Genomic DNA, 17314 nt, shown 5'->3' on the forward strand with positions numbered 1-17314 from the left:
GCTGAAGCAACTCCATGCCCAGCCAACAGTCAAGTGCTAATATCTGTTAGTTCAGAAACAAGTCTTCCCCTACATCAGAGACTCACAGATAACTCCCAAAGAGAATGTCGCCTGGCAGTTTTCAGATCCAACTCTAAGTATTTAAGTTGTTAGAGTACAAGAATATTTCAGCCATCTTTCACCAAATATTTTGGTTTGGTTTTTGTTGTGTTTTTTTTTAAAAAAAACAACCAAAATTTCTTTGGCTAAAACCAAGCACATTTGTTGCCTGAACACAAAGGAAGGTATGAGCTGAACACTGCTACCAAAGAGCATCTTGCCAGTGGAAATGAAGCAGTGCTAACGTGATGCTATTATACACTTCTTGCAAGCCTGTGATCTCCAAAATGAGTTATTATTAATGAAAGGACTCCAGCTGTATTCTGTGGGACTGCCCTGGACATTTACTTTCGTAACCTGTGATCGGCAGAAGGAGGGATGGAGCTCAGTAATGGCGCTGGCACATGACAGTTTCAGTTCATTGAATTTATGATGTGAAATTCCAACTCTGATCATGAACACCCTCCCTCCTCTCTTATGAAAATTAATTCACATGAATTCCTGATTAATAATAAAAGGCCCTGCCATCAGCATTCAGAGCCCCAGCCGGGGCTGTCATGGCTCAGAGGGCAGAAATCTGCTTAGAGCTACAGGAGAACCCAACTGAATTTGTGGCGTCTCAGTCTATGAATGTGTAAGCACTTCATCTGTTCACCAAAACACAATGTGCTGAAAAGCAGAGGGCAAAAGTAGCTGTAGATACGATGGACCATGAGCAGGGCTAGGTGGCAGCATGCAAGCATCAAAACCAAGGCAATAAAGCTGGTATTGCTGGACTTCCTGAAGGATCAACAGGAAACTGCCCACACCAGCCGTTTACTTTTACCAAGAAAAGGATCAAGCTAATTCACAATTCTAGACACTTACATTTTTCTTGATGTTTCTAGCAATGGCTGTATTATCTCCCTATGGTGTTTTGAGTTTGATGAGCAGAGAACGATTGGATACCGTCACTGTTTTTGTGAAGCTGGAAAGGCAGTGTTCACTCATTTTCCCTCCACCTGGGAATGACGACAAGCTGATGGAATGACAGAAGTCCTACTTCACCCATGAACAGAGTTCCTGGGTCAAAAAAGCCATTTCCTTCACTTTATACTTCTATTTGACCACATTTAGTGTACAAGGTGGGCAAAGGGAAGTATTTGCATCTTATTCTGCATGTGGCTGTTGATATTGCTGAAAATAACATAGAAAGTAAGTTTATGATATGCTACAGCACAACTATTAGTACATCCACACTACTAGAAATCCAGGGGAAAGCTATTTTCAAACAGATTGTCTCAACGACCAAGCGTTTGTTCAACTGTTGTGGTTCCTTGTTATAACAATCCTAACCAGGCAACTTTGAAAAGGAGTGGTGCTGAATTAAAACACAAAACAGTTAGCAGATTGATGGTCTTTATCTTTTTGTCCATACCTCCTCATCTGTGACGTTCACATCCACTTTTTTTGATTGAATGGCTTTGGTTACATAGTCAATGTTGTTTTCTCTGCAGTAATCAAAAATGTTCTTGTCCTCTTCCCTATTCAGGAAACAAAAGCAAAAGCAGCGCTGTGTTACTGAACAATACAAAGGCCACATGCACATCATATGCTCTAACTTTGCTACGGACATTCCAATACTACCATTGGACTGAAACACTTAGTATTGCACACGCAGAATAGTGTTTTTTTTTCCCCCCCAAGTTAAAGAGACAGAAGATCCTGGTTCCTAGAAAACAAAGGTTATTTTTAACAGTATTAGGCCAGCACAAAAGTCAGCTTATTCCTGTGAACTGGCACAAGAAGTCCTTAAAACTAGCCAGCAAAACCCATGTTCAAGTCCTGGTATAAATCACTGCAATCCTACAGAAGATAAAAGGCTAAAGCTGCTCTTCTCCCTACTATACAGACTTGTAACAGCCACCCTGGGTCAGACCAAAGACCCTTCTGATGCCATCCATCTCAGAGAGTGGCCACTAACAGTGGCTTGGAGAAAAAAAGCAGAAGAAACAGGGACACATGCAAAGCAAATCTGTCCCCAGTTGGATCCTCCCAGTGTCAGAAATTCTGTGGTTTAAGGATTTCTGTAGCTAGAACCTGCATCCAAATAAGCATATTTATTAGCCTCTTCTAGGTCTTTTTTCCACTCTGTTCTGCTCTTTAACTCAGTCATACTCTTGGCCTCTCTAAAGGACAAGCTCTACAACTTCATATTCTGTGTCTGAAGGGGTGAGAAGTGGGCAAATACTTTCTTTTGGTGGCTTTAAAACAGGAGCCTGCTATTATCGGGTACTCTTCGGTAACTAATTGTCCAGGGATTTATGACATCTTTGGTGTTTGCCTGACCACAGGGCTTGGTTTTTATTCACCAGCCTGCAAGTGACCCAACTGCACTCCTCCTCTTTGCGTTGACAGTGTTAAGACAAAGCTTGACCATGACTGCCGCCGAGAGCAGCAGGCTGGTGTAGGCAGGGGGACCAGCACGTGCCAGGACACCGGTGTGCGCTCGCTTAGGTCTTCTTGGGGGCAGAAAGATCAGGTTGTGGTATCACAGGTGCTTGAGTTACACCCATAGCTTCTTCTAGAGCTAAAAGCTCTACAGTGAAACTTCTGTTCTCAGCAGCCAACCAAACAGAATCTCTAACAAAGTTAAGACCTTTCACAGATTCTTAAAACATTACAAAAGAGCTTTGTATGAGTGACTGGAGCTACAGTGCTTTGTGGCAGTTAAAAAAGCAGGTGGTAGGAATCTTTAGCAAACGGACAGAGCAGAACCAAGACATATTTATCTTGCTGTATAAATCTGCACTCATCTATCTAATGGTGGGAAGTTACTGACACCTGTACTGCTGAGAAAGTACAACTCTCCTACCATCCGTGCTGGTATGCCAGTGGAAAGTTTCTTACACAGCCAATTTTTTTATGGAAAAGCGGCTATGCCATACTAGCATGAGGCAGTTTCACAATAATAACTAGGTATAGATACACTGATAGAACTGTGTTGCTAGGAAGAAGTAGAGAGGTCATTAGTTTTCTGGAAGTAAACCCACATACTACCCTCTCTAGTTTCCAGATGAAAATGGTGGTTCAAATGAATCCATCAGCATTATTATGGGACTTGGCAGCTTCACAGGAGTTAAACACAAAGTAGCTGGCTCTCACAACATCCCCAGTTTTCAATCACCTTAGTTTAAGACAGTCTGGAAGTTCAGCAGGACTCAGACCTGACAGCCTCAAAGGAAATTCCTCATCAAAATGGGAAGTTGCTGGAGCAGGTCAGACCCAGTAGGGAGGTCGCTCTCCTCTGAGTCTTTTGGGCAGGACAGAACAGCTTCTGCAATGCAATGGAGCACTGAGAACCCATCCCCTGGTGCTAAAAGGCAGCAGTACTCCCCTCCTATTCATTTGCACTGCTCCTGAACCTCACAAGCTGAAAAGCATCAGACCAAGCAAAAGTAAAGTCTAAACATTATTTGCATTTCTGAGCAACAGGTTGCAAAGAAAAAGTTAGGCTGTTTGACCTGCAGTCCCCCAAAAAAGAAAATACCTATGTCACCAAGACGACATCCCCCGCTCCCATCAGGACAGGCAGAGCTCCATGACAGCTTTGACTTCATCTTTTATTGTTCTGCATCTAGCTTACAGTTACACTCTAATTCCTCAGACCTCAAGCATCTGTTTCCTTCCTCAGTGCCAGCAAAAGATGGGAAAAAGTGCCGATACTCAGCTCAAGTCAAGAGTCAGTCCAGCTGAGTCAGTCCAGCTGAGTGGAATGCTGCTTTCTCCAAAGAAGTCACCTCCTCTGATCTCTCTCACCTTGCTCCATTAGTAGCACCATTCTCCTGCATATCACCGCTATTCTTGGTATGCAAACAGTCCTTTCAGACAAGAGTTGCACCTTTCTAGTGAAGAGCTGGCTGCTGCACAAGATTTCACACTCCATGTTTAGGCCTAGGCACATTACAGGGGTCTTCCAGTTTCTTAACCAGTTCTCATGAACTCATTTGTTGGAGGTCTTGTCCACTCACTACACACAGGCTCCTGGGAAACAGATCACCGCATGCTTTAGATGCAATTACTTTGAATTCTGGAGAAAAAAAGAATCTCATGGTAGGATTAGAAAAGGCAAAAGCTTATATTGCTCGAGATGGAGCTTGACAGATTCATGATGGAGGTCATGAGACGTGCCTGCCCCTACTAACAAGGGCTGATTTGATATGCTGGGAAGTCCTTCCAGTCCTACCTTGTTAGTCCAACCTCTCAAACACACCCTGGGCTGCTGAAAGCAGTCCTTTGGGTGAAGCTGCTTTTCAGACAACACTGTACAATAACTTGGTTCCAGCAGCTTTTTCCCCATTGCACAGTCACGCACTTCATTTATTACAGATCACTCTCCTGTTAACATCAGAGCAGAGCCTAGCCTCTCCCCGCTAGAGGAGCCCACAACCATCCTCAGTTACTCTCGGCTGCTTTGCCATGTCACAACCAGGAGCTCTGGCTGCGCCCTCCATCCCCAGCAGTGATGCCACCCGGTCAGCTTGGGCACTGGCACTCCCACGTGCTGCAGAGCCTGGGTGGCTCAGCCCTGCCAACCTTGCTCGGCAGCACCGGAGGTGTCAGAAGGTACACGGCAGCGATAAAGCAACTGACTGTGCCCCATGGGGAGCATGCTGCAGGGCCTGAACCGGCAGAGAGACGACACGTTAACGCTGACATACCAAACCCAGGCCATCTTCCCATTGCAGCTTCCAGACAAGACCTTTACAGTTTTTTCCCAAGGAAATTATAGTCTGTAAAGGGGAAACGACCTGACACAGCTATTTGGATATGATTTAGCTTTTCTGGAATAGCCACCTCTGCAAATACTCTATATATCCCCCTTCCAAAAAGCCACTTTCCTTCCAGAAGTCTCCACAATGGAATTAATCCAGAATAGCAATTTCCCCACCTTAAGAGAAGGTTTTGGGAAATTTCATCTTTCAGCTCTGCATTTATTTCTCAAGCTTTAAACCATTCCTCTACTCCCAATGCCCCTTAAAAAAAATATTTAGCATGTATTATCTCCAACTGTTCTATAAACATTAACAAAGAGAAATAAGCCCTTTTCTGAATAATTTGAGGAAAGCCCATGCAGTTGTAATGAAGACATTCCACCTGCAAACAAAATAGCCATGCAGAGCTGCACTCCAGACATTTAAATCAATTTGATCTAGTTGCGTGCCAAAAACCAAGAAGGGAAACTGAGAAAAGAGCTCAAAGGAGTTAAAACCAGATTTTTGGAGGGACCAATATTGGGGAAAAAGCTCCACTTGAATGGTGTGAATGGAATCAAGACAAGTTATTCTTATTTGCTGACTTTGCATTCAAACCCACATAGGACAAATACAAAACACAGCCTGAAAGCCTTGGAGCTCAGTTGGTTTTTATTTCCCCTTTATTTCACGTGTGTTTGTGTATATATTGAATAATCCCTCCACTGCAGTAGCTACAAGAAAACAAAAAGGATGCAGTGTTTATATCAAACTGGTTCCTAGCAGGAATTTGCACTCCGCATAAAACTAGTAAGAGTCCACAGCAGGGCCCAGAAACCAGTAGAAACAATCTAAACCCAGACAGAAGCACATCAGAAATACAAAAGTAAGTAAGACTGCAAAGACACTGCTCAGGTAATGTTGGGTGGTGGTGGTGGTACATGACCCATAGCATTTCTATCAGTTTTCAGAAAAATCTCAATTTACGTAAAAATACAGCACTTAAGGCATCTTCAGATGTGAAAGACCATGAAACGCAGTCTCATGGAGATATGCACAATTATTTAAAACCTGTAGCTACAAGGAAGACTCAGATGCAGTTTTGTTTTCATGTCAGATTGTGTGACATACAAGCACTGGCTCTTTTTGTCGAGCTAAAAAAGAGTCTTCAAGTCAGCAACCACCTGACTGTCAGTAAAGGCAGTGAACGTGTTTACATCTATTTTCTGAGGATGGCCAGAAGGGTTTCTCTTCTTCCTTGCTGACACATGTTCAGCCCCCAAAGGTATTTTCATCTGCTCTCCCCCATTCCCAGCAAGAGATGCTAATTCTGATTTAACGTTGAGCTGAAGCGTATCTGTTGCCTGCAGGTAACACATGGGCAGCTTTCTCCATCTTTGAATAAAAGGATGTGGAAGAACTTAAATGAAGCCACCTCTCCCCAAGCTTGGAAGGCTTCACAAGCCTTCTTCATATGCTGTCCAACACACGTGTTGAGCCAACAGTTTTTAAACAGCTGATGGAAAAGATCTGCTGCCAGTTAATCAGGCTTCACTTCCTTCTTACCTGGAGTGCTGTAAGGCTCCTTGCTTTCTAAGCAGACACTGAGAACTGCCATGACAAAGGGCACAAAAAAAGACTTGAAATTCAGACATTCTACCCTCGCGCAGAGAGCATCCTCCAGGTTTGCCCTGTCCCCTTCCTCCCCCCTCGCAGGTTACCTCCAGCACAGAGCTCTGGGAAGAGGGCTGTGATCGGGTGCTACTTTGGGCATCCTCTCCCCTTTTCCCGGGGCTGGTCCAAGCCACGTCCCAGTGGCCCCGCAGCAGAGCGGCCCCGGGTGCCGCTAACAGGTGGCTTCGCCCGTCTGCTTGGCACGGTGCTGCTAAGCGAGCAGGAGCGCGGCGGAGCGGAGCAGGCAGCGTGCGGGGAGCTGAGAGACACTCGCAACACTTACTGTTTATGTCAAGGCCCTTGGCCCCCAAGGGACCCATTTTCACATAATCTATAATTATCTCTTCGCTTTAATCGCCTCGTCACTTCTGAGGCTCTCCTGGGCACAGGAAGAGGAAAAGCTCATTAACTGAACCTTTTCTCCTCTCTCCAGCCACCCATAGCTTTTAATTGCTTGGTGTTGTTATTATCTATCAGTGCAACTGGGATCATTTTCATAAGAAAGGGTGGTGGGAGGGAGGGAGGCAGGAGCGGGTCCCTAAGGTATGCACCACAGACAAATCTTTGCTTTCTCAATTATTTATGCCAGCTGAGGTTTTACAAGCTGAATAAATCCATAACTCAAGTTTATTTTGAACCGGCAGGCCATCCCAGGGGAAGTGTTGCCCACTTGCTGCCACACTCGCATGCTGTCCTCCGAGAGCCGCCGGGACATAGCGAGACATGTGTCATCCAATTCCCCACCCGTCACCACGCCGCCGCACGCACTTTGGTAGATTAGCGGCAGCGCTGGAGAGGAGGCGGCCCTGAAAACCCCCAAATAGGAACCGTCACCGAAGGATGCGCTCTCCCAAAGGTAAAGTGGGCCTTGGCAAAGATGGCCCTTTGCACAACAAAGCAAAGCCCCAAGGGTCACCACTCCGGGGACAATAAAAAGCAGGGGAAGCAATAAACTTGGCAATCATCTTCGAAGTCAGAGACTTGCCGGCTAAACGGCACCAAAAGAGCATCCATTTCTAAACAACACTGACCTGAAAAAAAAACCCAAACCCCAGCTGCCTGGACTCACAGGTGTTTTGTTTGAGACACGCCATGGCTGAGCACGCTGCGGGCTGCTCAGGCTCCGCACCACCGGGAAAGCTCTTCCGCAGGGACTGCACAGCCCAGCATCCACACGAGTGACAGACATCTGCGGCGCAGCCACCCAAATGCACGCATGATACCGGCACGGGCCCGTAATTCCCAACATGGCAAGGATGCCAGCTCCCACATCTCTGCAGCTTTGCACTCATTTCCAGTGCTGGAGTTCCCAAAAGCAGGACTGGAGGGTGAGAACAAAACCCCAACTGTGCTCGGGAGCGCTGGGCTCGTCTCAAAAGCCATCACCGCTCTGAAGCGGTATCCTTGCAATGGATGCTGGAAGCAGCTCTTTAAAATTCAGCAGCCTTTGTGCCTGACCACACGCAGCGACCTCTGGTATTTTCTGCCAAAACAGTTCATTTGTCTCGCACAACAACTAATCAATTCCCGAGGCCATCCATCACGGGGGCTCGCGCAAGCCGGCCCAGCAGCAGGTCCAGATGGCGGCTGCGTTAGTGGGATTAATACAATTCTGATAGATTACATGGCATCAGGCAGGCTCCTGAATACAAGGGATGCCTTCTCTGCACCCCGATCCGAAACAGAGCCCCACTGGTGACTGGGGTTGCTCCCAAGCATTATGGGAAAGGGTGGAAGTTTCTCCCAGAAAAGGGCTTCTTCAGCAATCCCTTGGGATGGCAGAAGCCTCCGTGCCGACTCGGGGATGTCATTCCCATGCCAACATGCCGAGGCTGTGTGGAAGCAGGAGGGCTCCTCCAGTGGAAGTGGAAAGGGACACGGATGTTTGGCAACGTTATTTCGCATTCTCCACCTGCCAAGTCAATGCTTTCGTTTGCTGGAAACGCTTAGAAACTGCCTCCCCCTCGCCCCCACGTGAAAAAAAACTGCCTGAAAAATAACTTTAAAGTTGATTTTCCAATGCTATGGTATTTTTGGCATCTCTCTCAGTTTGTGTCTCAGAGTAGATTTATATTGGTGACACATCAGTCAACCTCATCTCACTGCTCATTTCCCAGGTTTGTGAAACTGTAATTATAGCTATTTGATCATGAAAGAGCTCAACTACTACTGCTTTTGTTCTTGTAATAAGACCAGAAAAGAGACATAAAGCTTTATGTAGCAGTAAAAAACCTCACCACTATACCCAGCCTGATATCACAGACAATTTCTAAATCCTTCCATCCCAGGGAACCTCCAAGTCCCATCCTCAATCATCAGCATGCGTTATTTTTACGTAACGCCCGAAGTGAGATAAGTGATTTGCAGAGAAACACAGAGGCAGAGCACTACGCTAATACATTCTGCAACTGCTCCCCATTAGTCACTGGGGGCACTTGAGCTCTTTATTGCCAGGGTTTATTAATGACTCCTAATTGATGACCAGTGCCCAGCACCCCAAAGTAAATAACTGCTACACCTCATTAGCTCAAGAGACCTTCTCCTGATTTGAGGATTGATCTATGAACACACAAATTGCACTGATTTAACTGAATCTCTTTCTAAATTGATTTAATTAGATCAGCATAACCTGTTTCTGTGGATGCTCTTGAATTTATTTGGAATCAGTGCAACATACTTCTGTGAGTCAGACTGACCATTTTTCTGTCTTGTTCTCAAAGCAGAAACATTTGAGATAATTAGCGATAAGGCAAAATCAGCCCTTGCACCACCCCAGTTCCTCCTACTTCTGATCCAGCTGACTTTAGGGGAGGGTATGGACAAAGTACAGTTACCAATATTTACAGATTTGTACCCTAAACCCCAAGCATTTTATTCCACAAAAGCAATGTAAGCATTATTTATGCATAATTTTAAGACACCCAGTTTGAAAGCAATGGCATTGCTGCTTTGCTTGGTAGTTTACTGCTGATGGTAAACTAGTGGTTTACACTATTTAAAACAAGAGCTCTCATCTTCCTATTACATGGCAGCAGCCTGGAGAATGTTAACCGTTTGATAAACTGTTCAAAAGCTGCTGGTAAGAATAAAACAAGCGAACCTGCTTAGGTGAACCTTCAAAAATCCGCACTTGCATTCTCGTCTATCTCCTGGTGCAAGGCGAGGTCGTGACGATGGCGAGCTCCAGATAAATTAGACAGCCTTTTCCTGCCTTTGCATCAGCGGAATCCTAAAGGGCATGCGGTAGGCTGTGTTTGGCAGAGCAATGCCTGCTGAGAAATTGCTTTCAGCAGTCTGTCAGAATCCAGGACTCCAGCTTTAGTTTTTAGTACACAAAATAAGGGTTTTTTTTGCTTATTCTGAGTGCCTTAATATGATCCTGTAACTAGAAAATATTTATCCTATCAACAGCCCTGGGAAACAGAGACTAAAGTGGTTTCATTTATATTCCAATCGTTGCAAGCTTACTGTAAAGCTTCAGTAGGCCCACCATAAACAACGGAGTCAATGAAATAGTCTGCATCAAAGTTTCTTTTTTCAGATCTTAGGTTTTGAGGTAGCATACACATAAGACACTGAACTTACAGCATGGGACTTACCTGTAACTATCAATGTATTTAGATTTATGCTGGCTCAAGCTATTTTCTTTCCCCTTAAACATTTTCTTCCCCTACAGAAAATGCATTATTTTTTTAAGACTACATTCTATTTACAAGTGCACTGAAGTGTTACTGAATGCTAACCTTATGTTCTTGTAAGTAACGACTCTCAGCCTCAGAAGTGTCACCCTTCTCAGGCGAGTGGTATCTACCAAACCATTTCACTCCACGCTCTAGATAAACTTGGATGCCAACTTGAATGTCCAGAGCCACCCTCCTTTGGCTCATCTGCTTGCAAATTTGGTACCAGTGCAATTTTGCTGATGAGGACTATGCTTTTATTATTATCACCATTAGAGATGTGCCTAAACTTGCAAACGTTTATTCCCTGTTCCAGTAAGAGAATGAAAGTAGACAAAAGCCAGAACACATGGGCAACTGCACCAAGAAAGCTGAAGCTGTACAACCTGCATGTGAGTGAGATTATGACACTCACTTCCTACCCTGCAGCTGAAGGCACCGATGCCTGCAAGTCAACCTGTGCTAACGTGAGTTTCCATTCTGCCAGCTGAGTCAGGAGACTTCATTTAACTCACTTTCAGCAGAATCATCCTATTCTAGCTGCGTCAGAGACTACATCTGCTTACACTCTCATTCATAAAGACTACAACGATATCATACTAAACATGCAACACGTATGTTTCTCATGGTATGTTTGGGGGAAAAAACTACTTGAAACTGTACTTATCTTCAAGCCCTGCACAAGTCATGTTCTCATGGAAATAAAAATATGACAAGAAGATTTAGACTAGTCAAGACAACCAGAACAAACTCTCTTTTCCTTTATGTTGTGCTGTATTTTGTGTCCAGGAAGGGTCACAGGCTTGGGATAGCTGAGACTCTATAAGCACTGTAAGACTAAACATAGCTCATACTTAACAACCAACACTGGGCAGCACTCATATGTTCCACTCCTAAAACAAGAGCTCAAACAGGATTTAACCACAAGGTCAAAATGAGATCAAGGATGTTGGCCGAGACCTACACTGACAGAGCAGGGAAGAAAAAGGAGCTTGTGGCTAGCAGAAGTGCTATTTATAATTCCCCAAACAGTGTGTTAAACCAAGGTCATACCTGACCAACTCTGGTCAAGATCCAGGGGCAAGTTAAAGACGTGTTGGCTCTCCACATAAGGCAGAGAAGGCAACTCCTCGCCAGCTGTTCCATCTCGCTATGAAGAGGACTGCAACACCGAGGGAAGTGTCTGCATTACTGCCATGCAGAAAACTGCCACCCTATTTGCTTAGGCAGAACAGCCATATCAATTTCTACCTGAGCTCCTCGCAAAGGGTTTGGAGCCACCTGCTCAAGATTTATTTTTCATTAGTTTGTGACAAAAAGCCAAAGAAATGCTGTGTTAGAGTTTTAACACTTTGGGAAAGTTCTCAGCAAGCTTGGGAAGCTATATGTAGAGAAATCAGTGTTTATCTTTTAATTTCCTGGGGCTAAAATGATATAAGACATTCAAAAAAACAAATGGGATCACATACACATAAATGAGTGACTGTAACATGACAGCAAACACTGCTCAAAAATTTAGTCTTCCCTGACTGTTCATTTTAACTAAAAATATGATGCTGTATGCTGAAAGATCCTCCAGGCAATCATTTAGGTATTGGAGTTAATATTATACCCATGATTAGTAGTCTAGAACAGTAAAAAGCCAAGCAAACAAAAAAACCCAGCTGTCCTTATTCAGTAGCTAATGTCACTTACTACTAGCACCTTGACAGTTTTTAAATAGCAGCCATTCTAGTTCAGTAAATGCGATTCTGCTATGTCTACTGCAGAAGCTAGAAAGAAATTAATTTGATATAAGGTACAAACTCTCCCTGAAGGCAAACATTGTCCAACATTAAAACCTTCACTGAACAATCCTTAATGAATGTATTGGTAAAGAAATAACTATTTGAAAAAGGTACTGTCTGAATAGCTTTCTATTAAAAATATCAAATATTACCTTTTTGTAGCCATATAACTGAAAAATGGGAAGCCTTGCCCTTCCTCCACATCTTGCGCTAGGGAAAGGTTACTACCTGGCAGTGATACAGGCAGTTATTGATTTAAATGATTATGAACCTGAAAAGTTCTTTCCTGTCATTTATTATCCTGTTGTAGTTGCCACCACATTTGTGCAATATTAAAAAAAAAAATCTTAACAAAATGACATTAGAAAAATACTGGTTTTAACTGAAGTCCAGCACAGATAATCACCTGATTGTTTCTTCTTGATATAATGAGCTGACAACTGGGCCTCCGAATGCAGTTTTGCTTTCCTTTCCCCTCTTCTCTGTTGTCTGAAAGAAAAAGAAAGATTGGTCCAGCATCCTGATTCCCATTCCGTTCCAGCCTGTGCCACCCCTCTGCCACCTCCCACCCCTTCCCCTGCCCCAGAGATGGGATCAGCCCTCTGAAAGCCGCATCTTCACGGCAGACGGTACCCCACGACCCTGCTCCATCCCGAGCAGCTGGATAGATCTCTCAGCAAACCGGGTCAATGCTCCTCTGAAGGTGGCCCAGAAGGTCACCTGAAAGGTAGGCTTGGCAGTCCTGCTGTCCCGCTCACGACCAGCCAAAGCACGGCCTCTGCAGCACTCCCAGCCGTGGCCCCTTAGGACCCAAAAGCTGAGCCTCTGCGAGGTAGCATAATGTTATGTTACTAGATTGCAAAGCTTGCCTTTATAAATCTATTTAATATAGATTTAAAATTAAATTTTATAATGGGCAGCATTTCCAAATGATTTACTCCCAGGAACTCTAGGATTCCGAATGATTCCCACCATAATAGAAATGAACAATTAGAATAATGATTGATCGATACGGAGCCTCAGGCCTACCTTTTCAAAAAAACATCCTGCAGTTTGGTATCTCCAACTGGCTGACTTTACATGGATGCCAGACTTTCAGAAAGGGTTAAGTGCACGCTGTCTGAAAGCCTGACCCTATTAGGGGGTGCAGGGCACCGGCAGCCCTAACTCTTCTAGGGCATCTAGTTTCTTGGTCTTCAGGTAAACAGTCAAAACTGGTTTGCAATTCCCTGCAGGAATTCTTTATAAAACCAGCCCATTAATTGCAACGTGCTGTTGTCAGTGGACAGTTCTGCAGCTTTCCGTGATGAGAGATTATCACACTCAGGGTGAACAAAATCAGAAGCAAAGGGAAAGCCGTCCCAACCTTTAGCAGTCTCTCAGTAGCTGAAATACATTGCTGATTACACCAAAAAGCATTGCTGCCTCATCAGAATTCTACCTAGAAAGATACTAGATTATTTTTTTAATAAAACTTGTTTCCATTTGTCTGTCTTCCTGATCTCTAGACTGCTTTTGTTTTAAATCAATTTACTGTTTCTCCATAATACATTTATTTTTTACATTCTGCCCAGTTTGAGCCAACCAGTTCCACCTTTCAGCTCTCCTGTACCTGCTCAAAGCTGTAATGTTTGGGTTTGCAGATATCACCGACATATTTCTTTATGAGAAAAAATGGAAAGGAAATTGGCTTTGAAACCTATTTTATGGCAAGTAGGCTTTCTCTAATTTAGAGAAAAAGGTGACACAAAGTTCTCCCTTCCTGAAGGAAAAGGGCTTCAGAGTCTTTACAGTGCAATGCCCCTCTTAAAACATTATTTAGCAGAGAACCTTACTGTCCATCAATTATTTCCACACCACTTATAAAGAAAATTAATTTCAGATCATCTCCTACTACATGCAAGAGTTACTTCTATGAAAGGAAGCTATATTCACAACTAGTCTATCTCCTTCGATATTGAGGGACAGTGGTCATTCAACCAGTATCAGAAACTACAAAGCATTTTTAATCTATGTTCTTTCATCTCTTCCCACTACAGTTTTTGGTTGTTGCTTTTTTTCAAAGTCAGAAACAACACTTGAGAAAATACATTTTGTCTTTCTAGAGGCAGAAACTGTAAAAAAGGTTTCTTGGATTAAATTCACCTTCTTTGCACAACCAATGAATTTCTACCAAAGATTAATCACGTTGATTGAGTACGCATAAGGTCATCGGGAAACTTAGCGATAAAGGCTTCCCAAAAATGCTCAGGCAAAAAACTTCTCTGGCTTTTAATCCATACACAGGTTACTTCGTCCAAGTAGCTTTTATCTCATCTCTTTCACAAAGAAATAGGTAACTCAATATTCAATTTATGAATGCTGAACCAAGCTTATTCCATCACAGTCTTCGATACGCAGAACAAGTTTATGAAAAATGTACAGGAAAGTGTCAGCTATCCTCTCGGAATTTAATGTGTGCCCCGACTCTGCAGAGCCATGAAAGACAGCATCATGGCTCCACCATTCATCACCACTGGACTTCCCAAGGGGAATCTGTCCAGCTACAAGGAATGCTTCTTTCCCAAAACGTTAACTCTGCCTTGACGTAGATACAGACTAGTTTCTTTCCAGCCGCCCCTGACAACTTGCCTATACACCATGAGCTCATCTGCCCACTTCCAATATCTGCACTACCCAGCCTGCCAGGGATTTGCACACAGTATCTGAGCACGATGTACCAAACTGGGTAATGAAAGAAGTGGAACAGAAGCAGTTACTCCTTCCAAACCGCGTCGCAGCTATTGCACTAACAGGAACCACTGTTTTTATTCGTTGCCCATACTGGCTGAAGGGATCGGTAGGGTGCAGATGCACTTTCCTTCTCAAATCTCTTGACATTTCTACAACAGAAAAAGGCTGGAAAGCAAATGCTACATATACACAGATAACAACCAGTGAGTTTAAAGCCACACTACCCTGCAAACCACAATGAAATTAAAAACTGACACTGCAAATTTTCTCTCTCCTCTGTTAAAAGAGGCGCTAATAATTAACTATGTGGCTCTCAATTAAGCCAGCTCAATTTCTTTCACTGCTGGCAGCGCTGTCCAAAAGCACTGCAGATACACATGTAACTAATGATAGTTAAGAAATAGCATGATCCCAAGCTCCCATAATTTGCAATCTGAATCCAACAGAGATGACAGCAGTATTATCCGCAGCGAGGACCATGCAAGAGAGATGCTATAGAAAAGACAAAAATTACTGTGGGTTCCATGAGTGTGAGGGGGTTGCCTTCAAACTGCCAGTTAAAAACTGCGTGAATAAAGGGGAATTTTGACAGCACAGGAAGAAACCATGGAGGATTGCGCTCAAGTGCCAAAGCACAGGCAGCAGCACGTAAGAGACCTGGAAAGAGATGGTAAAGAAGTATTAAGAGGCCTTAAGAGGCACTGGAATTTCTCATTTACCCCTAATTCTTGCCCATTGATTCTTGGTTGCTCGTGTACAGTTAAAGCTGATACCAAAGTCAGTACTATTCTCGACAGTTAACTTTAGTATGTGGATGTGGTTGACCAAAGCTAGCATAAATCATGGGCAAATACGTGCTTCAGTATGCAGCATACGTACTCATTAAGAGACATTTTCAACTCCCCTGACTCCCGATGCACTCACAGACCGGTGCAGAGAACTCCACTAAGCCCAGAACTATCCTTCTCAAATGTCACCAGGAATGCCAGGAGAAAAGCCGCATTCCTCCTGGAACAGACAGCAGAGCATCCTCATCCCTGCCTCGAGTGCACTGTATTTGTCAATAAAAGACCAGCTCGATTCAAGGTACAATCGCATCTCGACTGGCTGTCACTGACAATGCTGCTCCAGACGGCCTCAAAGCCTGACAACCACTTTCTGAGCAAAATGGAAATACAGGGACTAATATTTGCTAACATCATTAATTCTTTTTTTTCTCCACTCCCCCTTCTTCCTTTATCCATGATGTCAAGATGTATACTTTTAAATTGTTGTCAGCCATAAAACAGACGTCGTGTCCCAGTTCAGAGGTTAACATATAATGACAGACACATTAAAAAACCCTGTCCAATGCCTCACTGAAAATTTCAGCTCCATCTTCTCTTCAACAAGACAGTAGCTCAAACTCACTTATAAGCTTTAACAACATTAAAGTCTAATCATGATCGAAAAATAAAGGCAAGAGAGAAGATAGCTTTATCATACTAAGCATTATGGAAACAATAAACCATTAGAGACAAACGTTTTCTTTGTGAGAGTTTTCAGTTCACCTTCTGTTTTGGTCTTAAGTCTCCCATGCTCACCGCATGATCCATTTCTCCTCTTGAATTTTTGCATCACTTGTTATAGAGATGCAAGTGAACATCATGCAAAATCATCAGTGATTAGCTGGGACCGAACGGCACACAGCTATTTTATATGTAGGGCAAGGCACTCATGAATCTGACAGAAGGAAAGGTACAGCGAAGTCCTACAAAGACACTACAAAAAAGCAGGAACAGCACAAGTTTCAGTGAAGCTTTAAAAAACACCAAAACACTACACACACCAAACCCAGATCTTGGAGTTAAAAGAACAGCTAGACCCTAGGCATTGGTTAAATGTAGGGCACCCCAGCTTGATCCAGAGCAAAACAAGAACTCTGCCTGGCTAATTTCACACATCTAGACACCCAACACACGCAGCAGCAAGAGCTGTTTGGCACGGCACGTGGCTGTGCTGCCCAGCACAACTATCAACCCCCCCAATTCCCTCACATCTCACTCTGGCTTTTCTCCACACCTAAAACCTTTAAGTACCTTCACATAAATACATATTTAAGAAAAAGAGAAAGCCATTAGCAAAAAGGTTCATCTAATCAAAATACTTATCTTTGAAGTTACATTGGCTAACGGCTTAAAACGGTCAAGATCCAATTTCTTCATCATCACACATCTTGGAAACAGAAACGTGGGACAACTTAAATGAGCTATGCATCAGGATCTGACACCTGAGCCACTGCAGCGCATGGAAGAAGTTATTTTAGATTAGAAGGAGGATCAGGGGGGACCTTATCGCTCTCTACAACCACCTGAAAGGAGCTTGCAGCAAGGTGGGGGTCTGTCTCCTCCCCCAAGTAACAAGTGATAGGACACAAGTCAAAGGCCTCGAGCTGTGCCAGGGGAGGCTTAGACTGGGTGTTGGGAAAAATGTCTTCACCAAAAGGGTGGTCAAGCACTGGAACAAGGCTGCCCAGGGAGGTGGCTGAGATACTGGATGACCCCTGGGCATACTTAAAAAGGTATGTAATGTAGCACTTGGGGACATGGGTTAGCGGTGGGCTTGGCAG

General features: G+C 43.8%; 1 protein-coding gene across 5 annotated transcripts in view; it reads right to left on the bottom strand.

Moving 5' to 3' along the window:
• ACBD6 (acyl-CoA binding domain containing 6) overlaps positions 1-17314 on the bottom strand; it is an 87766-nt gene that overhangs the window by 48596 nt on the left and 21856 nt on the right. For all 5 annotated transcript variants that reach the window (XM_040610536.1, XM_040610534.1, XM_040610537.1 and 2 more), the window contains exons 4-5: positions 12380-12462; positions 1517-1622 (exon numbers count right to left, since the gene is read on the bottom strand). In XM_040610536.1, coding sequence (XP_040466470.1) covers positions 1517-1622; positions 12380-12462 — 189 coding nt within the window. The remainder of the gene's footprint in view (positions 1-1516; positions 1623-12379; positions 12463-17314) is intronic.

Source organism: Falco naumanni, chromosome 11 (genome assembly GCF_017639655.2).
Source record: "Falco naumanni isolate bFalNau1 chromosome 11, bFalNau1.pat, whole genome shotgun sequence".
Lineage (NCBI taxonomy): Eukaryota > Metazoa > Chordata > Aves > Falconiformes > Falconidae > Falco > Falco naumanni.